General features: G+C 39.2%; 1 protein-coding gene across 5 annotated transcripts in view; it reads right to left on the reverse strand.

Moving 5' to 3' along the window:
- TESK2 (testis associated actin remodelling kinase 2) overlaps positions 1-25,707 on the reverse strand; it is a 117,121-nt gene that overhangs the window by 17,412 nt on the left and 74,002 nt on the right. For 4 of the 5 annotated variants that reach the window (XM_028513820.2, XM_036025962.1, XM_036025964.1 and 1 more), the window contains one exon: positions 24,635-24,683. In XM_028513820.2, the coding sequence (XP_028369621.1) occupies positions 24,635-24,683 (49 nt within the window). Of the gene's footprint in view, positions 1-24,634; positions 24,684-24,762; positions 24,786-25,707 lie in introns of those variants that run through there. The other variant, XM_036025965.1, reaches the window with a different exon arrangement.

Here is a 25,707-nt window from a genome sequence, read left to right on the forward strand (position 1 = left end):
AAAATCTACCTGCAGGACTGGAGCTAGAATGCAGATAAATGTGCTGCCATGCAACTACGATCACTTGTTGTCATCTAATTAGCAGGGCTGTCCTGAGGAAGATCCATCCACCAACCAATAAAAACCTACTATGGTGAAACACAGAGATAAGTGGGGCCATTTTCTGCCCTTAGGTTTGCAGTCTAGTAGACAAAAACATATTTGTAATCAACTAATAAGGTTTTTTTTTCCACACAGGACAGTAATATGATCAGATATGCTACCTAGAATACCATTTTAACAGTAATATAAAAACTGTATGGAAAGATCATGAATTGAGGCTTGGAGGATAGTTAGGAGACTTCTGGAATCATCCAGGTGGGAAGAAATAAAGGCCTGAATAACACAATGGCAGCGAGGAAGGTAATATCTGGAGACATCTCAGAGGCAGAATCAACAGGATGTAATGTTTTATCAAAGGTTGGTTATAATTAAGAGATAAGGTATACATAATATGTTCAGCACAGTGCTTATCTCACAGTACACAATTTATTCCCTCCATTATCAATATCTTTTTTTTTTTCAGATTTTATTATTTATTTTTAGAGAGGGAAGGGAGAAAGAAAGAGAAGGAGAAAAACATCAATGTGTAGTTGCCTCTTGCACACCCCCTACTGGAGACCTGGCCTGTAACCCAGGCATGTGCCCTGACTGGGAATCGAATCAGTGACCCTTTGGTTCACAAGCTGGCACTCAATCCATTGAGCCACACCAGCCAGAGCTCCCCATTATCAATATCTTATCATCATCATTCTTCCCCTGGGTTACTCCGTTAGTTTTCTAACTAGTATCTGGTCTCCTTCATAGATCTTGAACACACTTAGCCCTTATTCTAACCCATTTTATATAATAGAAACAAGATAATCCTTCTGAAATGCCAACCTGAAGCCCCCCTCCTGTTACAATTATTCATTGATGCCCAATTACTCTTAGGGTAAAACCCACATCAGCAAGGCAAACAAAATATTTCACTCCTGCTTATAAAGGTTTCATTCCCTGCTCACTTGTATATTTGTACACATTGCTGATACCTTTATCTGGATGACCCTTCTCCCCAACCTAGGCCTGGCTAATCACTCATTGTTGAGGATTCATTTCCATTTCATGGACACTCATATGGGAGTAAGAAAGACATTCTATGCAAAAGGAACACAAATATAAAGTGTAGAGATTAGTAGTTTTTTTCTGCATAAATATAGTAGTGAAGAAGGATGAAGGGAGGGTATTGCAACAGTTCACATGACAGATGACCAAACGCCTGATTTAGAGTGATATTTGGGCATGAAAAGTGGGTAGAGCTAGAATGCAGAGGTAGTATCTAAAGAATTTAGCAACTGAGTGGTAGATATGAGAACTGAGGAAAAAGAGAGTCAAAGGCACTCAGAGCTTCCAAATTGAGGTGTTCAGAGAAGCAATGGGAAGAGATCCTGTAATCCTATTTCAGAAAAGTAAGTCAGAAACCAGCATCAATGCCAAACATCCAAATAGGAGGCTTGTTGAATCTCAGTCCTTTGGATGGGCCCTCTACAGAGGAGGGCCTGGGCTCCAACCTACTTTTCACTGAAGCCCAACAATGCCATTGTGCTGGCCACGGTCTGTTTGTTGGTCGGCTCCAAACACAAAGGCCAACAGACACCCCATCCTGCTGGCTTGGTTTAGAGAAGAAAAGAAAGCTTTGTTACTGCCCTGGGTAATTCCAGGACAGGCATCCCAAGAGCACCCTGTGGGAGGCTTTTGCTCCAAAGTCACCTCCTATTCTCAGCTCGAGGTTCCACAGCCACTGCAAGCATCTGTCTGTATATCTGCCAAGACCCAAGTGTGTGACGGGTCAGCCTCCACTCCAGGAAGTCCTCCAGGGCCTGTCTGACTGAAATGGTCAGTGGCAGTGAACTGATTCAAAGAGAAGAGAACCCAAAATGTGTTTCAGGATATTTAAATATTTCAATCTCTCTGCTTTCATATATGTTCATTTACTGCCCAGAATACTCTTCTTCCCTTCATAGCTTTGCTAATTCTTTTTATTTTTTTAATCTTCACCTAAGGACATGCTTATTGATTCTAAAGAGGGAGGGTGGGAGGGAGGAAGAATAATCGGTTGCCTGGAACAATAAATTGTTGAATGAACAAATGAGTAATTAGCTACATTTAAATAATGAGAGGCAGGCCTTAACTTCCCTCTTATGGGAAACCCTCCCAATTCAATCATTAATGTCATTTAAGATCAAAACGCAAAATATGCTTTTAGACAAAATTCTGATAAATACCATGCAAAACAAATATTAATAATGCCTACTATAAGGCAGATACTATGGTAACATTGGCTATAAAGTGTAATATGAAACTGTTTGGCTATAATAGCTCAACGGTAGAACCCAAATGTCCAACAATTGATGAAGGGGTAAACAAAATGCTTGTTTACTGTCTGCGCACAGGATATTATGCAGCCATAAAAAAGAATGATGTATTAACTCATGTGCAATGTGAATGAAACTTGAAAACATCTTGCTAAATGAAAGAAGCCAGACACAAAAGGGCATATTTTATGATTCCAATTATATGAAATGTTCAGAGTAGGAAACCCCACAAAGAAAATGTAGATTAGTGGTTCAGAGGCTGAGGGGAGGGGGGCTGGAGAGTGACTGCCAACAAGTACAGGGGTTCTTTGGGGGTAATGAAAGTGTCCTGGAATTAGATGGTGCTAGTGGTTACAAAACTTTGTCAATAGACTATCACTGAATTGTACACTTTATGAGGGTGAATTCTGTGGTATGTGAATTACATCTTGATTTAAAAAACAACAGGGAAGTTTGAGAAACTGCCACAGGACAACTAAATGTAACGTAGTATCCTGGATGGCATCCTGAAACAGAAAAAAGACAAGAGGGGAAAACGAAGGAAATCCTAATAAAGTATGGATTGTAGTTAATGTAAAAAACAAAAAACAGTGTTTGGCCACTCAGCAATATGAAATCCTAAGAATCCTCTTACCACCCTTACAGCAGATTTCTTAAAGTTGGCAGAATTACATGAACTTAAAAAATAGAACCGAGATCATCTTTAGGAAATTATAGAAGACATTTCTTTTGTCAGCAGCTGAAAGCCAAGTAGAAGAGGGCAGAAAGATATCTCCCCCGCTTCCCTCACACTTCCCACAGATGAACACTATGAACCCATTCACCACTTTAAAGAACATAGATTTGTGTAACAAACCCTGAAATAGTACCAGTGGTTTTCTATGCAATGTAAGCTACTATAAACATTAAAACAATTGTTTATTCACAGACTCCAAAAAGCTTTCCCCATAGATTTTTAACTCTTACATCAAATATCTCATAATCAAGATCAAATTTGTTTAAATACAGTAAACATTAAGAAGATAAATGTGTAGAATAAATTCTCTCAAAGAAATAAACTAAGATAAGAGGACTGTTCCCTTTACCCCAAGGATCTACTAGCAGTCAATGGTTTTGGACATGATTTAAGATCAGGCCAGGGCTCTTGATCACTCCGTCCAGCCTGCCTTCCTATCCAAAACTCACAATAACTCTACCAGCAACACAACATGGCTACGGGAGCCATGGTTTAAGAGCATTCCTCCCTCCACCTTACTACTGCTGATGGGGGGGGGGGACCCAAGAGTTAGAAGATTTTAGTTTTAAGTAATAGTTAAAAGCTTAGTAATCAATGCATGTAAAAAGCAATTATTTGGGAAACTGAGGCTGTGACCCACCCTGACTCCATGAGACCACGAGCAGTTCCACCTTTGTGCTTCAGGAGGACTGCAAGCAATCAAGATGGTATCTGAGTCATTGTGCTCCAGGGTGAGATGTCCACAGCCCTGGACACACATAAGGTCAACAGATGAAAGAACACTGTAGCTTTTATCTGATTAACCTTTTCTCTGAATTCCAACCCCTTATAGAAAGGGTTGGTTTGAAATGAAATGTAAGATGGTCTCTTAGGGTACATAACCCACCATCCTCTCAGGTCACCGGCCATCTGAACAAAGCGCCCATACAGATTCAATCCCTGTCTCATTGCTGCTTATTGGTTCTGGTGGTGACAGGCAACATGAACACGGACTTTTCCAGTTCCACTACAACCCTGCACTCTCCAGATCTAGACAGGAATCTCTGACATTCACCTGGTGATTGAGCTCAGAGTGAATGCAGCTCAAAGCAATCTGTTAAGGAAGACAAAACGTCCTGCGTCCCCACCAGAGCAGAGGAGCAGGGACTTAACAGTGTACAAAATAAAAGAAAAAATAAATAAAAGACGTTAGGTTTCTAATTAATGTGTTTTATATTAAAGGAAACTCTGTCCTCAAATAAACCAATCATTTCTTCCACCTCTTCTGCTTATATTAGAACACTGCTTGGTCTCTGGATAAGGAAGAAGTCAAGCAAAAGTTAAAGGCGGCAAAATACAAGCTCAAACGGTATCTTCTAGTGGCAAATGGTAGGCAGAAGAGTAGCAAGGGAGGAAAGGTTTCAAAGATTTCCAGTGTGCTATGTGGAAGACAGCTTCCCAGCCCAACTGTGAGTTAAAGAAATCTCTTCTGATGGCTAAGGGTCAAATAGGTAACCAAAGTGCAGGCAGAAATCTTCTCTAAAGGTTAAGGGTCAGATAGGTAACTAAATACCCAGAAATTCACAAAGATTACTTTGACTTACCAAAGGAAGAGGTGGAGAAAGAAGAACCAGCCAGTTCTGCTTCTATCGCAGAAAAAACAGATTTGAGGTCTGGTGTATCTACATCTTCAAGGAAAAAGGGGGAATCTTTTCCTTAGTTTCAGACCATCTCAAGTGTCAGAATGATGTACCTCTTCCATGAGACAGTAAAGGAGAAAAATCAGATGGCTAATCTTGAGTGATGTTAAGTCTACATTATTTTACCAATGGGTTCAAAATATCTTTCCTCTGTCAGCCACAGGGACTCTCTAGAAGCTAATGCTGGTCTAAGGCCAACTCTCAATTCAAGCAAAGCAGCAGATCTGCATATGATAGAACTCAGAAGGGTTTGGGGGATTCTAAATTGTAAAAAATTTTTCTAAATGACTAGAAGCAGAGTAACCATAGCACTGAATTCTGAACCCCTTCCCAAATAAATTCAGGATGTCCCGACACACCATCAACTTCATTTCATGAGTTCATTAAGAATAGGTACAATGCCATGCTTAGATCAGTGCCTGGAAAAATAGGGCCCAATAATCCTTGTTAAATGAATTAAGTGTCCCTAATCATTATATGTCGCTAACCTATATACAGGGATTCCTTCTTCACCCTTCACGAATCAGTTCTCATCAGCTAACCCAGTCTTCAGAGCTGAAGGTCTGGTCCAAGGAAGGGCCTTAAAGATTCAGTGCTGTCCTGAAAGGCTCAAAGACTGAGTCTGGTTTTCTACAGTGAAGAGACTACAGATGGTCCCCAACTTATAATGATTCAGCTTAACAATTTTTCAGCTTGATGATGGTAAAAAGTAATATGCATTCAACAGAAATCATTCTTTCAATTTCAAATTTTGGTCTTTTCCTGGGCTAACAATATGCAGTATGATACTCTCCCATGATGCTGGGCAGCGGCAGTGAGCCCCAGCTCCCAGCCAGGTGCCCAGTCACAAGGGTAAACAACTACAGTGTAATGTGTTGCCAGCGTTTTTTGGATATTGTGTTCTCAGTAAGGTTTAGGTAGGCTAGGCTAACTTATGGTGTTCATTAGGTTAGATGTATTAAATGTATTTTCGACTTAATACTTTTAATTTACAATGGGTTTATTGATACATAACTCCATTCTTAGTCGAGGAGCACCTGCATGCCAATTATGGCGTTATGTTCAAAAAACACTTCCAAGGCGATACACACACAGCTGAGGGAGGCAAAGTATTCCAGCTGCGCTCTGCAAGTTTTCCACATCTCGGTAAATGGTACCACCACTTACCTAGCACTGGGCATCATCTGATTCCTCACTCTCCTTATCAGAGTCACTACCAAGACCTTGTGCTTCTATTTCCAAAACAGATCTTTAAACATCTTCACAGGTCCTACCCCAGTTCAACCCAAACCTCTCACATAATCTCGAATATAAGTTTCTCCTTACTGGTCTCCTTGCCCCCACATTTGTCCCCCTACAATCTATTCTCCACAGGTCAGCCAAAGTGCTATTTTTAAAATGCAAAATGTATCACATTACTCTCCTGTCTAAAATCAACTGCTTCCTAATATATTTAAAATAAAATTAAAAATTCTTACCATGGCCTATTAAGGCCCTGCATGATATAGCTTTTGTGTATCTCTCAAAATTTTAATGTTCTGCCCTGACTGTTGTGGCTCAGTTGGTTGGGTGTCATGGACGAAGCGAAAGATCTATGGTTCGATTCCCGGTCAGGCACAAGCCTGAGTTGAGGGTTCGTCCCTACTTGGGAGGCACAAGAGAGGCAACCAATCAATGTTCCTCTCTCACATCGATGTTTCTGTCCCTCTTTTTCTGTCTCCCTTCCCTCTCTCTGAAAATACGTAAATAAAATCTTTAAAAATTTTTTAAATTTAAAACAAAATTTTTAAATCTTCTATCTGATCTTCATGAACGTTTCCTTACCTTTTAGGTAAGTCTCAGAAAAAAATTCCTGTGACGTTATGTATAGGATAAGTTAGTTGTATCAACATACATTACATTACCCTTATTTATCTCATTTGCCATGGATAAATTTTTTCAAAAGTAAATGTTCAGCCCTGGCTGGGTAGCTCAGCTGGTTAGAATGTTGTCCAGATATGCCAAGGTTGCAGGTTTGATCTCTAGTAAGGACACGTACAGAAATCAACCAATGTATGCATAAATAAGTAGAACAACAAATCAATGATTCTCTCTGTCCCTTCCTCTCCCTCTAAAATCAATCAATAAAAAAAAATTTTAAGTACATGTTCATGCCCAAGGACATGGAATAACAATGTAATATGACAGACTAGACCTCAAAGGCAAGCCATTCTAAGCCCTATATCATACATTTTCCTTCAGTAACACCCTGCATCTGCAAAGCAACTCATATTTTAGCTTTATCAGAAACAGGTTAGTGAATAGAATGAGAATGACACTCAACATAACTACCCTTCACCATGGTGCCCTCCAGCCAACATTCCAGATTTCCAACATCTATGAACTTGGTCTTTAGCTTCCCCAGCTTAGTGGAAAAGCAGTGCATGAAGAAGCCTGACTACTTCCCCCTTCCAACCCCTACATCTTCAATGACCTGCTCCCTGTTTGGTGCCAGTGGTAAACAAAAAGAAAATGGTCCCAGTCTTCAGCAACTGATATATGGGAGAGACAAAACAAACAAACATTCACATAAATGAAGAATTATATGTTATGAATGCGCTACAATGAAAAAGGAAAGGGAGCTATCTAAGAGAATAATAAGCAAAGTCACGATCTAGACAGGGGTACGGGGGCAGGTCATTGGGAAAAGCCACTACAATGAAGTGAAAATTTAAACTAAGATTTGAAAATTGAGGACTTAAGTAGGTGAAAAGTGGGAGAACAGCTTTTCAAGTATTATTTACTCCCCCTAAGTCTCAGTGTCTTCTTACATAAAATAGCAATAATAATGGCTATATTTCAGAGGGTTATCATAAGGATGAAAAAAGAAAATGACACTTAACATTCTAGAAGTATCAGCTACTTCTTTAATGGGTGTGATTTGATAATCAGAAAAAAATTTTTTTCTTAAAGAGAGTGTCCCTGATACTGCCAACTACAATAAATCATTGGTTTAAAAATATGAAATATTTTTTCACCCAAACACCTTAGTTGACTTAAAGAATTATCAGGTAAGTAACACATCTACTGTTTTATTTGAATTTCCAAAAGTCCAGTGCTCAGTTCTGTTCCTTCTGGGTGTATCAGAAATACGTGTTGGACTGGCTGGTTGGATAGAAAACAAGCTGTTGAGCAAGTTAGTCACAGAGGCAAAGGATGACCACACCAGAGGTCTCACACTTGAACGGTGCTAAAGGCCATTTAGAAATTACTCCATTCGTGAGGCAGAGTTCCAACCACTCACACAGGTGCCAAAATGGGTTAGAAAATTTATCTCAACTTCACTTTTTAAATGGCATCAAATGTTTGCTTCCTTTCCCTTCATTTGATCATCCAGTCAATATCCATAAAGTGCCTTCTACACACAAGCTACTACTGGAAAATTAGAATTATACAAATGATTAAGATGCTATCCCTGCTGTCATATATAATATCCAGCAACTAATTAGTTTTACAAAGCATTTTCATAGTAACCTCATTTGAACCTTATAGTATTTTGAGACATTCTTGTCATCCTTTTTTTTATTTTTTATTTTTTGAAGGAGAAGAAGACAGGGAGCAATGTATCAACGTGCAAGAGATACATCAATTGGCTGCCTCTCGCACTCCCCCAACTGGGGAACTGGACTACAACCCAGGCATATGTCCTCATGGGGAATCAAACTGGTGACCTTTGGGTTCACAGGGTGATGCTCAATAGACTGAGCCACACCAGCCAGGGCTCGTCATCTTTTTTAATAAATGAGGAAATCAGGCCCAGAGAATTTAAATAATTTCCTAACGGTTATTTTACTAGTAACGGCAGAGTGTGGATTTGCACCCAAGCCGTTTGACCCTGAAGCCTGGGCTCCTTCTACTCTAGGAGTTTATGGCTTGTATAGAAAAACTAAAGCAAAAATGACTTTACTACATGGCAGAATGTATGATAATAGAGGTCCAAAAAACCTATATAGGAAAAGAAGACCAATAGAGGGAAATATTATAACCAAGTAAGGAAGAGGGAAAGCATAGCAGTGACAGAGAAAAAAATACCATTTGATCTCACCTTTAACTGGAACATAATCAACAAAAGAAGAAAGCAAACAAAATATAACCAAAGACACTAAAGATAAGAACAATCTAACAATAGCCAGAGGGGCAGAGGGAGGGGACAGAGGGGAGAAGGGTTTTCAGGAACTACTACAAAGGACCCATGAACAAAACCAAGGGGGAGGGTGGAAGCAAGGGAGGCAGGTGGTTTGGCTGGGGGTGGGGGGCGGAGAATAGTGGGGGGGAAATGCAGGCAACTGTAACTGAACAACAATAATTTTTTTTAAAGGAAAAGGTTTTATGGAGAAATAAGTGGACTTGAAGCCAAGTTGTAAAGGAAGAGATTTCTATAGGATAAAGGAAAAGAGTATATTCCAGGCTGAAGAAATAATATAAGGATGCAGACCATGTTTAGTAAACACATGAAAACCAGTTTGCCTGCATTATAGAGTACTGGTTAAAGAGGAAAACTGTGAGGAAAAAAGGCAGAATGATGCTATAGAAAATAGAGGACTAGGATACCAGGCTAAGAGTTTGTCCTGGATTCCAGGTTTTAACCCTGCTGTACATCAAAATAACCTATGGAGCTTTGTTAATTTATTTTTAAATACTACAGATGCCTAGACCTCACTCAAGACTTTAATTCAGTAGGTCTTGTGTGAGGCTCTAGCAGCTGTACCTTCTAAAAAACTCCTAAACAACCCTGGTAGGCAGCTAAGGTTATCAAACCATACTGTAATTGATGAGGAAATCACTGAAGGTTTTGAGCCAGAAAATGCCACTAATTATTCAATCAACAAATATGATAAGCAGCTATCATTTGTAAGGTCTTGTGCTAGGAACCAATGGATGTCAATATAAACAAAACAGTTAAGGAATTCATAATCTGCCTTATACACACAAGCAGTGAATTAAAATCAATGGTAAATATTACAACAAAGCCCTGGCTGGTGTGGCTCAATAGACTGAGTGCCAGCATGTGAACCAAAAGGTCACTGGTTTGATTCCCAGTCAGGACACATGCCTGGGTTTGCAGGCCAGGTCTCCAGTTGGGGGCATGTGAGAGACAACCAATTGATATATCTCTCACACATCAATGTCTCAATGTCTCTCCCTCTCTAAATAAATAAATAAAATCTTTAAAAACTATATGTTGCAACAAAGACTAGTGTATTGTGGGAACATATAGGAGAGTTACCTAACTAATCTTGGGAAACCATAAGAAAGTACTTTCCCCAGAGAAAGTAATATCTAACTAAGCTGGGTCCTGAAGGTTAAGGAGGGCCTGGCTAAGCCAATGGGAGATGGACAGGTTGTATTCTAGGCAGAGTGAAGAGCTGGTATAGAGACCCAAAGGTGGAAAGGGTCATGTCCTATTTGTGGAACTTACAGAGGTTCAGTGCAGTCATAATGCTCAGTTGAGACAGGAGCAGAAAAGGTCAAAGAAGTGAGCAGTAAGACCACAGAGATAAACAGTAGCAAGATCAGGTGTTTTGACTCTACCCTGAGGGCAATTAGGAGTCATAAAAGGGTTTATGCAGGGAGAAACAAAATTAGACTTGTATTAAGCACTGCAATGTTGGCATCAAGACAGACAAAAAGACCAATGGAATAGAGTAGAAAACCCAGAAATAAACCCTCATGTGTCAGTGGAGAAAGGACAGTCTCTGTATTCAATGAGAAATGCAAATCCAAACCATAGTGAGATATCACTTCATACCCATTAGGATGACTACTATTTAAAAAAAAAACAAAAAAACAAAACAAAACAAAACAGAAAGTAACAAGTGTTAATGAGGATGTGGAGAAACTAGAATTCTTGTGCACTATTGGTGGGATGGTAAAATGGTACAACTACTACAGAAAACAGCATAGTGGTTCCTCAAAAAATTAAATATAGAACTACCATATCATCCAGCAATCCCACTTCTGGGTATATATCTAAAAGAATTGAAAGCAGGGTCTTAAAGAGAAAACATGCACACCCAGGTTCAACCCAAACCATCAACTGATGACTGGATAAGTAAAATGAGGTATAATATTATCCAGAAGAAAATCTTGTCACATGTTACCACATGGGTAAACCTCTATAATATTATTATAAGTGAAATAAGCCAGTCCCCGCAAAAAACCCAAATGCTATATGATTCCCCTTCTCTGAGGTACCTAGAGCCATCAAAATCACAGAAACATAGAGTAGTAGTCACCAGGGGCTGGAGGGAGGGGGAAATGGGGAGCTATTCAGTAGGTATAGAGTTTCAATTGTGCAAGATTAAAGAGATCTAGAGGTCTGCTACACAACGCAAACACATTGAATACCAGTAAATCGTATACTTAAAATAGCTAAGATGGATTAAAATACAGGTTTGTATGTTAAAAGGACCACTCTGGCTGGCAATATGGATTTAAGGTGATGAACAAGATGATAGGGAGACTAATTAAGAGTTTGTGGCAAGAGATGATGATGGCAGAAGGAAATGGCAAAAGATGAACAGGTTCAAGATATAGCAAGGAGGTGTACGATGGACAGGACATGGTGATAAGATGTTTCACATGGGATAAATCAGGGATGAAGGAAAAGAGAACTATCCTTTGTAAAAAAGCTAAGCACTATACTAATACTTTTGCAAGTTATTAATTACTCTCTTGACACAAAGTGTCTGCTTAGTTAATTTGCTGAGTAGAAAACAGACACAAGCAATTACAATGGGAAGGTGGCATGTGCTAAAATGAGCATGTTAAAAAATGCCTGTGCCCTGGCTAGTGTGGCACAGTGGACTGAGTGCTGGCCTGCGAACCAAACGGTCATCAGCTCAATTCCTAGTTACGGTCATGCCTGGGTTGTGGGCCAGGTCCCCAGAGGGGGACTCGATGCACAAGAGGCAACCACACATTGATGTTCCTCTCCCTCTCTTTCTCCTTCCCTTCCTCTCTCTCTAAAAATAAATAAATAAAATATTTAAAAACAAAAATGAAATGCTTCTGATTCAGGAAATCACTGATCTAAGAATTTACTATCTAAGCAAACAATGGTGACCATGATAAAAAGAACCAACCAACGTAAAGACCAAGTAAACACAAAAAGTAAGTACAGGTAGTGATTATGTCATCAGGTGTAGGAATGCTGGAATGCCCTTAAAAGTAATAAAAATGTGTGAGAGGCACATTGAGAAATTATCCTCTTTCTATTGTCCTACCTGCTACAGAATTCTAAGCAGAAACAGCTCTCAAGAGCCAACACAGACCAAGTTCCTGTGAATGATACCACTTTTCAAGTTAAGAAAAACACAGTTGTCAAAACTTCAACTACAAACAGGATTAGCCTAAACTCAAAAAGAGTTCTATGAATTAAACTGCCATATAGTTTTACAATCATGGAGAGGATCAGGAGAAATATTAGCTAGAAATCCCCTAAAGCATTTTCTAAATCCTTTTGCTGTTTACCACTACCAACATTGTGAAAAGATTCATCAAATGGATAGCCAACACAATTGATAACCTAAAAATAAAACACTTTTTTTAAAATAGGTGTTTGGAAAGCACTTTAGGCAGAAGCCCATATAGTGTTCCCATTAGAAAACAAAGGCAAGGGTATTTATGAGGAAGGGAAGGGGAACAATGACACCATAGACAAAAAGTATTTCTGTTGGTGCTCATAAGCTAGCAGAGTGATGCTAATTATAAACAATACTAATTTTCGGTCCATTAGTCATCAGTCAGTAGTCATAATATCTGCTTTCTTGTTATCTTTGCAAACAGTTCTTCAGGACACAAGGTTGCCTTAGGCCCAGTCCAAAGGTTACTTTGCCCTTTAACATTCCAAAGGTTGGAGGCATTAAGATAGCAAGGTAACTCCTCTGGGATGGCAGGTCCTCCGAACTGCAGCTCCAGCTTCATTTTATGTTGGCTCCATATCCATAGATATACAGATACATATGTAGATATAAATAGATAAAAATAGACACAGATAGTTTTTACACATCTTTGAAAGAGTGAGATATCTTTGTGGCTAACACTTTAACTGCTGCAAGCTTAAAGATTGGGAGGCAATATTCATTTATTCATCTATTTATCCATTCCCCCAACTAATATTTATTGTGTGCCTTTATGTGCCAGTTATGAAGACTCAGCAATAATAAAATAGACAAGCCCAAACAGATTAAAGTCTAGTAAACATAATTATAGTCAGCCAGAACTTGATTCAGATCCTAGATCCACTACTTAGCTAAGAGACTTCAGATCATTTGTTTCTGAGACCTCAGAATGCTCATCTGTAAAACAGAAAAAATATCACCTATTTCATGAAATTGTGTGAGAACTGAAAATGGCGGGGTAGAGGTGGGAGTGTAGTAGGTCCTGGCACAAAGCATTAAGAAAAAAATAACTTTCTTCTTTTTTTTATTGTTTATTTATTGATTTTAGAGAGAAAGAGGGAGAGAAAAAAACAGATTTATCATTTCACTTATTTATGCATTCATTGGTTGTTTCTTTTCCTTTAAAATTTTTATCTATTTTTAGGGAGAGGGGAAGGGAGAGACAAGGAGAGGGAGAAAAACATCAATTGGTTGCTTCTCATATGCCCCCAACCAGGAACCTGGCCCACAACCCAGGCATGTGCCCTGACTGGGAATCAAACCAGCAACGCTTTGGTTTGCAGGACAACACCCAATCCACACCAGTCAGAGGCACTGATTGCTTCTTGTATGTGCCCTGACCAGAGAAAGAACCTGCAACCTTGGCATACTGGGACAAGCTGAGCTACCCAGCCAGGGAAAAATAACTTTGAATGTCCAACAAATATTTCAAACTAAACTCTTCAAAGCTGATCTCTTTATCATCTCCTATCATGTATCTTCTATAGTCTTCTCTACCTCCATTAACAGCAACTCCATCCTTCAGGCATTCAGGCCTGAAACTTCAGAGTTATCCATGACTTCATTTATCTTCTTAAACCCCATACTGATGCTATCAGTAAAGCCTGTTTTATCTATTTTCAAATAGATCCAGAACCACCAACCCCACTGCCACCACTCTGGTCCAGGTACCTTCGTGCATCTCTCACCTTTTTTGCACGGTCTGTATTTACTACACGGACTCTATTGCTGTAGTCTCTTAACTAGTCTTCCTGCTTTCACCCTCGCCTCCTTTTCATTCTAATTAACTGCACAGTAGCCAGGGTGATCCTGTTAAAAGTTTTCACATCATGTCACACCTCTACTCAAAAACCTCCAAAACATAATTCATCCTGAGTAAAAGCTCAAGTTCTTAAAACAATCTATAAGACTCCATATGACCTGGCCTGTGTTTCCTCTCTGACACTCACCCACACCAATTCTTTTTACTCTCGCCTCTGCAACCACATCACCCTCCTTGGAGTTTCTAGACCACACCAATACTTATTTGCCACACGTCTTTGTACTTGCCATTCCCATTGCCTAGAAAACTCTTTCCCCAGCCATATATTCACACGGCTAGTTCCCTTATCTTCTTAATTTTTGCCTTTTCTATAAGACCTTCCCTGTCCACATATTTGAAATTGCAAACTCCATAGCACTTGACATCATATATATTTCTATTTGTTTTTCTAGTCTAATTCCTCTGTCCAAACCCTAATAATTACAAGGTAAATTCCAAGAGAACAGACATTATTCGTCCATTAGTGCTGGACACATAGTAGCAACCCAGTAAATATTTTTTTAATAAATAAGTAAGCTAGAAGAAAACTAGTGAGTCAGGGAAAAACTGTTTTAAGAATAAAGGAAACTAATAATCAACAAAACAAAGAAACAAGCAAAATATAACCAAAGACACTGAAATCAAGAACAGGCTGACAGTGACCAGAGTGGAAAGGGGAGGGAATTTCAGGGGAAAAGGGTGAAGGGTTTGCAGGAACAGTTATAAAAGACACATGGGCAATAACAGTGGGTGGGGAGTAGAAATGGGAGAGGGGTGAGGAGAACTGGGGTGTTGGGCTGGGGTTGGGGGAAAAGGCAGAAAACTGTACCTGAACAACAACAACAAAAAATTTTTTTAAAAAGGAAACTAAATGAACTCTTTTATTATTTGTGGGTTAGACTGCCAACTGCAAATTCTTGTCTCTCAAATGTCATAAGGAGGACTAAAAATAAGAGTAAAAAGCATGTACAATTTATTTAGAGATTTTTCATCACTAAATTACCAAATCAAAAAACAAAAGCTATTTTTTTTAAAAGTAAAGATGCCAACAAGTATTTAAAGGAATCCTTTTAGCTATTTTTACAAATATAAAAAAATAAGCAAGCTTTTAATGGTGAAAGGACTTGAGATGTAACATTTCACACTATTTTTGACTTCTAGTTCTTTCCAGTGGGGCTGACTCAGTTTTGTTAGAGCTGTATCTACACTAAACAATCAATTATAAACGCATCCTAAACATACAGTTGACCCTTCAACAATGAGGGAGTAATGGGAGCCAAACTTTCCATGCAGTTGAAAATCCATATACAGGGTCCAGCAGAAGTGAGGCTTGCTTGAGTGTTGTTGATAGGGTAATAATACGGGTGAATAATTTATAGTTTTAATTTGAACATTTCACCTAAAATGTCATATGGTATGTTTATGTGTGATATTATGTTACAGAACTACATGCTTATGCTTTTGTAATAAAAGATTTTGCAATAAAAGGGGGCATTATTTGTGCCAAACCCTGTATGACTTTTGTCATACAAAACTTTACTAACAGCTTACTGTTGACTGAAATCCTTACTGATAACATAAATTGTCAATTAACATATATTTTGTATATTATATACTTTATTCTTATAATAAAATAAGTTAGAGAAAAAGAAAATACATTTACAGTATTTATTGAAAAAATTCTGTGTATAAGTAGACTCTTAGTTTGAATCCATGGTATTCCAGGGTCAACTGCACTATGGGCATAGCCATGGGGGAATTATTATAGGCCCTATGTGATTTTGTAGGTCAGGGCTTCAGCAGACTGAGCTCCATTAGAGAACCTGGGATTCAACCGAACTTGGAAAGTGGGAGGGAGAAAAGAAGTAATGGCATTCTAGGTCCTGGAAGGCACACCTAAGGCCAGCATGTGTAGAAGACAGCAGAAGACACCTAACTAAAGGGAGGGATTTGTATTCTGAAATCAGATGAGAATGAGTCTAGAATATTAACCAGAAGTTTTTATTTTTATTTTACTTAAAAAAATTTTTAAATTTATTAATTTTATAAAGAGAGAAGGAAGAGAAAGAAAAAACCATTGATTTGTTGTTCCATTTATTTATGCACTCATTGGTTGATTTTTCTTTTTAAGTATATTTTATTGATTATACTATTACAGTTTTCCCAATTTTTCTCTCCCCTTTTTCCCTCCTCTGCCCTGCACCACCCCCATCCTCCAGCATTACCCCCCACCCCTTAGTTTATGTCCATGGGTTGTACACATAAGTTCTTTCGCTTCTACATTTCCATATTCTTAACCTCCCCCTGTCTATTTTATGCCTACCAATTAATTATGCTTCTTATTCCCTGTACCTTCCCTCCCCTATTTTCCCCTCCCCCTCGCCACTGATAGCCCTCCATGAGATCTCCATTTCTCTGGTTCTGTTCCTGTTCTAGTTGTTTGCTTAGTTTTTGTTGTTTAGGTTCAGTTGTTGATAGTTTTGAGTTTATTGTCATTTTACTATTCATAGTTTTTTATCTTCTTCTATTTCTTAAATAAGTCCCTTTAACATTTCATATAAAAGGGCTTGGTGATGATGAACTCCTTTAACTTGACCTTACCTGAGAAGCACTTTATCTGCCCTTCCATTCTAAACAATAGCTTTGCTGGAAACAGTAACCTTGGATGTAGGTCCTTGCCTTTCATGACTTCAAATACTTCTTTCCAGCCCCTTTTTGCCTATAAGATTTCTTTTGAGAAATCAGCTTGTTGGGAACCACCCTGCCTGGTTTCAGAAGCTGTAACCTCCACCAAGGCCAAGGCTTAGGCTGAGGGAGCGACCTTGGACCGTAAGCCAGCAAGGAGACAAAAGCTTATCTCCCTGGCAGGAGCTCCACTTCTGCTCCTTTTACTTCATCCACAACTGGCCCCCAGTGCTTAGTCGGTTAGCCAATGACAGGTAAGATTCCCCAAGGGGGAAACGACCTAAGACAGGCATGATCACATGGGAAGCCCCCAATGAAGGACTTTGGAGGGTACAGCAAAAGGGGGTGATGGACACTCGCCCCTCGGCTTTGACAAAGCCTGAGTCCTCATTCTGTCTGCAAGAACTCTCCTAATCTCTTGGCTGCCTTTCTTCCCCTGCCTGACTTAAGTGTGAAACAATGACAGAGGGTGGTACAGCTCTGTGCTGGAAAGGCCAGGTTCCCCGGGTGATCAGGCCTAAGAAAGAATATGTAAAATCCTGTGACACCTGCTTTGTTTACAATGCTCTCAATTAAATGATAAGGATCCAAGCAAGAAGTTTGTTCCTCAAAGTTTTATAGTTCTTTAGCTAGCTGACTCTGACTGAAAATAGGCCCTCAAAGTTATTTATTATCTATTGTTTGATCCTTACTGCCGCACAATAATTAATGAGCTTTATCTGTATTCCTGTGCAAATGAACCCAATAAAAGCCCATTGAGGAACAGACTCCTGGCCCTTCTCCTTTTGAGAGATCGGCCACCTTTCCTCCCCAAGCAGATCATGTCTTGGTAGACTTATTCTCATCTGTGGAGGCCTGGGAGGCCCTGCAGGTGGAGCCCCCCGACATCAGCTAATAGTCTTAGGGGCATTCCTTTGTAGGTAACTCTCTTCTTTCCTCTTGCTGCTTTTAAGGTTCTTTATCTTTAATTTTGGGTAACTTAATTATGATGTGCCTTGTTGTATTCCTCCTTGGGTCCAATTTCTCTGGGACTCTCTGGGCTTCCTGGACTTTCTAGAAGTCTGTTTCCTTCAGCAGACTGGGGAAGTTCTCCTTCATTATTTGTTCAAATAAGTTTTCAATTTCTTGCTCTTGTTCTTCACCTTCTGGCACCCCTAGATTTGGATGTTGGAGTGCTTAAAGTTGTCCCATAGGTTCCTAAGACATTCCTCACTTTTTTGAATTCTTGTTTCTTCATTCTGTCCCAGTGGGATGTTTATTTCTTCCTCTTGGATGTTTGAACCAAATCATTTATTTGAATCCCAGTTTCCTTCCCTTCACTGTTTGTTCCCTGTATATTTTGCTTTATTTATTTCACTTTGGGTAGCCTTCATTTGTTCCTTCATTTTGCAACTGAGCTCTATCAGTTCTGTGAGCATCCTGATCACCAGCATTTTAAACTCTGCATCAGATAGGTTGGCTATCTCCTCCTCACTTAGCTCTTTTTCTGGAGTTCTTTCATTTGGGCCATATTTCTTCGTCTTGGCCCACCTGGTAAGTTGTAAGGGGGCAGAACCTTAGGTAATCATCAGTGTGGGGCAACCCTCTTTGCTGCTGTTGTAGGGCTGTCTGTGGGGGAGGGGCCAGAGAGAGAACAATGCCACTTGCTCGCTCTGCTCTAGCCCCACTTTCCAATGAACTCTCCTGTGAGACTGGGAGTTTCTCCTGCAGTTGCAACCCCCACATTATTTTACAGCTAGAAGTTTTGAGTCATTTGTTTCCAATTCAGCCAGCCCTACTTTGCCAGCATGTCCTTTCCACTTGGCTGCCCATCTCCCATCTCCACCCCTCCTACAGATGTGGATAAATGTTTCTTTAACTCCTTGGTTGTCAGAGTTCCATGCAGTTTGATTTTTCAGGCACTTCTGGTTGTTTATTGTTTTTAAACTGGTTGTTATCCTTCTTTTGGTTGTGCAAGGAAGCGAAGAGTTTTTACCTACACCTCCATCTTGGCTGGAACATCACTGGTTGATTCTTGTATGTGTCCTGATCAGGGTTTGAACCCACAACTTTGTCATATTGAAACAATGCTGTAACCAACTGAGCTACTCAGACAGGGCTAAACAGAAGTATCATATTATCAAAGTATGCCTAATGAAGATTTGAGGAGTAGCATATCAAATTGAAGCAAAGAAAGACTAGAGACAGGAAAACCAGCCACAAAATATTCGTAGAAATCCAGTCATAGAATAAGATTGTGGCAGGAATGGAGAGAGAAAAAAGAATCAGAAAGACATTAAAAAGAAAATATGAGGATAGGACTGGGAACTGAATAAATTACAGAGATGAGAAAAATGTCAAAACTAACATCATATTTTTTAATTTGGCTGAAAAAGGATTCTAACAGCAAATGGTAAGACTGAAAAGGGTAACTGAGCTAACGAGCTAAATTGTATTGAAACAATGGAAAATAGAAGATGACAGAAAAAAAGAATATAAACTATATTGAATAAGTATCATTAAGATATACAGATACCTGAGAGTTAACAGCATAGAGTAACAGCTGGATAGTAAAAAATAGTTTCTAAGGAAGAGCATAATAAGAAATTTCTCATTATCCCAGTCAGTAAACAGGAGTTCATGAAAGACATTGTAGTGAAATAAAAATGGTCTTTGAGATGTAAAGTCTTAACAATGCACCTACCCTTGAATCAAAGCTAACCAATAAAATGCAGCTTAAGTGACATTATGGAACTTCCACAGCCAGGTCATAAGAAGTCATCTGGCTTCCGCTTGTTAGTTTGTACCTCTCGTCAGTCACTGTAAAAAGTCTAACACTACCCTGACACCACCAAGCTGTGGAAAGCTCAAGCCATAAGGAGATGACCTAAAGAATGAGACACCATGCAGTGAAAGAAAGGGGCCCACGAGCCCCATGGCACCAGACATGTGAATGAAGTAGCCATCTGGGAAGTAGGTCCTCCAGCTTAGTCACCCCAACTGACACATGTGGATCAGAGACTCAGGAAAGCCCTTCTGAATTCCTGACCTACAAAATCACAACCAGAATAAAATGATTGTTTTAAGCCACTAAATTTTAGGGTAGTTTGTTATGCAGCAGTTCACTGGGGAATAGCCTTCTATTTTATACTGATAAGCTTAGAGCCTAGCAGAGCATCTAGCTTATAGCAGATTCACTTAAAGTCATGTGTATAAAGTGAATCTCTTTCTTCCCTCACACATGCTAATTCACATCTCTTTCATTTTCCCTACCCTCACCACTCCTTTAGGAAGTCCTGAGTCACAGGGGCAAACATTGTTAGCACCTTTGGTGTGTCCTCTTAATTACCATGTGGTAGTAAGAGCCTCCCCAAATCCATCCCATGATTGAAAGACAGGTATGGCTATGCTACCAAAGTTAACCCAAAGTAGACACCAAATGATTTCACATCTGGCTTAAGGTAAAATAAGGCCAGGAGAAAACCTTGTACAGGGCCACACAAAAACAAGAAAAGAAGCAGTCACAAATAATGGCAATATTACTGCAAACCAAGAAACTGGAATCTGGCTGTTCAGTTTTGTAAATAATGCATAAGTGCGGTCACTGAAACCATGGGGTTTCCTTTCACTGTAAGCTCTCTGATTATATAAGGCTTCTTATAGGTCTGACAAAAAACAACTCAGAAACAACACATATCAACCCACATATGGAATTTCCTAAATTAAAGTAGCTAATCTTTAATAAAGAAGGGAGGTGGATAGTGGGGGGTGGAAAGAGTGAGTGATAAGAGGATGGAGGCTATGTGAATAAAAAATTCTCTTCAGTCACTTTGCAGGGCTGATCCATTCCCTCGTGAGCTAAAAGCATTTCTTTCCGTACCAAGTATCTGCCAGACTGAGGAGACGCTGCTGTAAACAGGTTACATCACCTCATTAGGCCATGCAATTGCTGTGTTTACACCTGAGTTATTCTCAGTGCCATGGTGGGAAAAGAAAATAGTTTCTTCATGGCAGAAAAGGCAAGAGAGACCCCCCAAACCTACCTGCCAAGCAATTCTTTTGCTGACTCTTTGGACCAGAGAGTATGGTTACTGGAGACCCCAACCCCACAACCTTATACTCTACCCATCGCCCCAATTCCCAGTCTTCTAGGCATTGAGAGGTTCTGCACAAACAGGTTTCCCAAACCATTTGATTACAAAGATATTTCCCTTTTTGTGCCTTTCTTAATAAGCTTAAAATGAATAGCATTACGATATGATGCATAATCTGTCCACAAGTATCTCTCTCCTTTCTTTTTTTGACTGGCACCCTCCACCTTGGATACGGAAGAGAAAACATATAGCATGTAAATTGTTGGTAGCTATTTGAATGACAGCCAACCTTAGGCTAAAGTTGACAATGTAAAGATGGAGCAAAGAGACAGAAAGAAGTGAGGTCTCTGGATAACATCTATTTAACTGCTGACGCAAACCAACCCTTAACCTAATAAACTGCTAGAATTCCAGTTACATGAGTCTTATTGCTTAAGGGCATTGAACTATTTTCTATTACTTGTACCCAAATGCATTCTAATATATCCAATAGCCAGGTCACACTGAAATACACATGCTACACATACAAGAACCTGTGCTTAGCACCGTGAGGAATACAGAAATAAACTAAGGGCAGCATGTTGCAGTGAAAAGAATATAGCCTTTGAAGTCAGATGACCCTGGATCCAAATCCTGCTTAGGGGAAGTCGCTTAATTTCTCTAAGCCTTAGTTTTCTCACCTATAAAGTGGAAGAAATTAGGCTACAGAATTTTGAGAATTATGCTAATACACAAAAGCACCATGTATAGCACTTAGCCACAGTGGGTGTTTAATAACTGGTAGTTATGATTTTTAAAATGAGAGAAAGTCTTTACCCTCAAGTAGGGTAGAAAAGATGAATAATTATGATTTAATAATTGGGATATTTACAGGGTATGGAAGACTGCAACAATGGTTCCAACTCTTCACCCCTTACTCAGTCCATGCCCTTTGATGTCTAACTTTGCTCCCAGGGTGGACTTAGGTGTGTGACTTGCTTTGTCTAATGGGATGTTGGCCAAGCAAGGTTGAACACAAGAAGAATCATGAAAAGCACTTGTGCAAATGGATTGGCATACTTTTGCTATTCTGGTATCATCTTTTAAAGGACATGCCCAGGCTAGCCCACTGGTCCCAGAAGGAAAGATGAGAAACAGCTGGAGCAAAACTGCCCCAGAAGGCCCCACCTAGAGCAGACCACTGCTGATCCAAAGACGCCTGAGTGTGCAGTGTCTGTTCCAAATTCAACTAATATCTTCAGTGCCAGTGAAGACTTGTGGAAATGACTCAAGTCCAGAAGAGACCAGATCATTCTGAATGTGGGAAATATTCTTCCTAATAATATCAATACTTTACAGGCATTAACAAAAGCTACACTACTCTACTGTAATTACCAGCCAGTTATTTTAAGAGAAATAAGGAATGACGCTCACATTACTGTGGAGAGAGCAGGCATAGCACCAATCAAGAAATATTTACTAAATGTCATTCAAGCTCTAAGTGCTGTTCTAGAAGCTATGAGTAATTTATTTTTATGATCCTTAGTGAGACTAACAGCTGTGCTGCCAAGTCAAAATTAAAAGGCAATTAAGTGTAGGAGTCCCCAGAGATCTATGCCATGATGGTCTTTGCTGCTCCTCTTCTGAAAATATCCAAGACCATTTGGATATCTGGACTTTGTGACCATTGCCCTATTAGCGTCATAATAATAAGTGTTAATATCATAAGCTATGTCAACATCTCATTAATGATACTAGAAATGCACACTCACAGAACACCCACCATATGTTATAAATAGCTATAAACAAGCTAAAAAGCAACAGATATTATTTAAGTACAACAGGGGCAAGGGAATGTTGTATTAAGATCATTCATTTCTGCCATTTCCATTATATCCCATTTCTAAATTTGGGACATGATCACAAATATGAAAGTATGTTTACAATATACAAGTCCTTCCAATGACTTCACAGTTCAGAAAACAATGATAAAAGCAGGGAGTACAACAAATACTTTTACCATCATTAGTTCAAAGCTCTGGCAGATACAAGGCTTAAAAGGAGTTGTCTTTGAAGAATTTATAGACTCACTTCTGAGAAAAGAAATACAAAGAAAATATCTCTTGATCTGGGAAGCTGGTTATGGGTGTGTTCATTTCTATAAATCTAGTGAGCTATACACTTTTCATATGTGTGTTTTTTCTGTTTTGCTTTATTTTAATAAAAGGTTTTTTAAAAAATTCAATGATACTAACAACAGTATAGAACTAAGTATCAAATGAAAACTAATGACATTTCAAGGAGCTCAAGAGGTACTAGTCACTGCTAATAACAAAAGCTATACTAGTTAAAAATGTATTCAGTAATTACTATATGCCAGGCACTGTGCTAAATAAGCATTTTACATTTCACCCTCACAACATCCCCATGAGGTTGTCATCGTTTCATCAGCAGCAGCATTTGCCACAATTAATTATTCTCTTCTTGAAACTCCTTCCTTTCCATTCCAGATTTTCTTTCCTGGCTTTCTTCCTACCTCACTAGCTGCTCCTTAGTCTGCCCTTCCCCCAGACTTTTAAAATTGAAATACTTCCAGGTCAGGGGCAGACAGTTAAGGCGTGGCCTATCAGGAACCAGGCCTCCAGGGAAGCTTGCCTGAGCTCCGCCTCCTGTCTCTCCATCCCCACCTCCCAAATCAGTGGAAAAACTGGTCCCTGTTGCCAAAAAGGTTGGGGACCTCTGTTGTAGGGCTTAGCTATTGGTCCACTTCTCTATCTAGACTCCCTGGGGCAGGTACTATTATTATTATTTTCATTTTACAGATAAAAACATTGAGGCACAGAGATTCAAACCTAGATAATCAAGACTTCAGAGCCCATGCTCTTAACCACCTTACTATTCTACCTTCTTTGCCTTCCATATAAGAGGCAGCACATAGTTACACACATTCCACATTGTGGTACCCTCAAGTGACTGAGAAGAGACACAGAGAGAGGCACATGGGATCCTCCTCCATAAGATATTAAGGACTAATACCAGGCACCAAGCCTGCAGGAAAACCAATACTCTTGCAAATTCTGTCACACAATTTTCCTTCCTAAATTTCTTCACTTTGTGTTTTGGTACTTAACTTCTCAAGAAGAAATGTGAAAACATTCTAGAACAGACTCTAAAATCTAGATGCTCATCAGAGTAATCTGGAGAGCTTTTAAGAATATATATGGGCCCTATGCAGACCTACTCTACTAACCCAGAAGATTCTAGGAATCTATGTTCTAAGAAGCACCCAAGCAAATTCTGGAGCTGGTAACTCAGTATTCGAATTTGGGGAGTTTTTGTTCTAAGAGGATTCTCTGGTCCTCAGGGATTCAAGAATGACTATCACATATTCATCTGCCTAGAAGACACAGAGAATGAAATAAGAATGAAAATGTAAACTGATTTCATGGAGTAATGAAACTGACTTATCAGGAAACCATAGTAGTGAAGATAGTATTCTAGATCAGGACATCAAATGTTTCCGGGTAGTCTGGGAATCAATTGCTGTAACAGAGTCTGCAGCCAAGTGATGCCATCCCTTAGCTTAGGAGGGGGTCATCCAGGCAGCAAGAAACAATTTATTTGAGCACTCACATTCTTAAGACTATTTACCAAGTATTATGAGGGACTCCAAGAGTATTGAGAGATATGGCCCTCAGAAGAAAGCATTGTTAACTCTGCCATTTTTGTATAAACAAAAATGTACACCCATTTTCCTTACATATGCAAGTATCAATCACTACAGAACCATAAGCTGCTGAAACTAAGGCAAAGAAGTCACCTTCAACATGTTTATTGAAGTCTTACCTCTGTAAGTGCATGCAATTGTCCTTGATGTACACATACACCCATGAACCTATAAAACAAAAGTTTTTTTTTAAACAAATGAAAAGAACATAAACATTACTGCCATATAGAAAAGCTAGTTTAGTTACCTACGCATTAGAAATGATCTAGTACCTGTGAAGTCTCTGGGCTCCCGTACAACCCTATAACATCTCAAACTTTGAGACCAGACTGGTAAATTCCTAAGTTTACATGAAACGTCTGGTTGTGACAAGACCTAGTGGTAAAAAGCAATGATTGGAGGAGGGGGTAAGCCTTAAAAATAGCATGATATTTGGGGCTTAGTTTCCTCATCTAAAAAGTCAGCAGACTGGACTACCCAATAGAAGGTCTGCAATTCACAAACAAACTGAGGGTGAAAGTGGGGGTAGCCTACATTTGCTGAATGACAAAGAACTAACTTCCTTTACATTAAAAAAAAAAAAAAAACTCTTCCAAACATGTAATAAAAAAGAACCCAACAGAAAAATAGGCAAATGGCATGTGCATGATTCCCAGAAAAATAAGTATAAATGACTAATAAAAATATCAAAATGTGCTCTAATTCACTCATAATAAAAGAAATATACATTAAAAGAAGGAAATTGTGCTTTTTTTGAGATACTGCCTTTTAAATCTATCAAATAAAAAAAGATTAAAATTCATAATGTCAAGAAGGTGACCAGAAAACACTACTGAGTTCTTGGCACAATTTTTTCAAATGGTAATTAATTATACCTAGCAAAAATTTTAATTGCTCCAACAATTCCATTTCTAGGAATTTATCTTACAAATATACCCAATTTAGGTGAGCAAAAATTCATGTAAAAAGCACCTATTCCACCAGTATTTATGAATGTAAACAACTATCAGTGAAGACTGGTTAAATATTTGTGGTATATTCCTAGACTAGAAAACTATACAGCCATTAAAAAGAAGGAAGTTGCCCTAGCTGGTGTGGCTCAGTGGACTGAATGCCCGCCTGCGAGCCAAAGGGTCACTGGTTCGATTCCCAGTCAGGGCACATGCCTGGGTTGCAGGCCAGGTCCCCAGTT

Source organism: Phyllostomus discolor, chromosome 5 (genome assembly GCF_004126475.2).
Source record: "Phyllostomus discolor isolate MPI-MPIP mPhyDis1 chromosome 5, mPhyDis1.pri.v3, whole genome shotgun sequence".
NCBI classification, from domain to species: Eukaryota; Metazoa; Chordata; class Mammalia; order Chiroptera; family Phyllostomidae; genus Phyllostomus; species Phyllostomus discolor.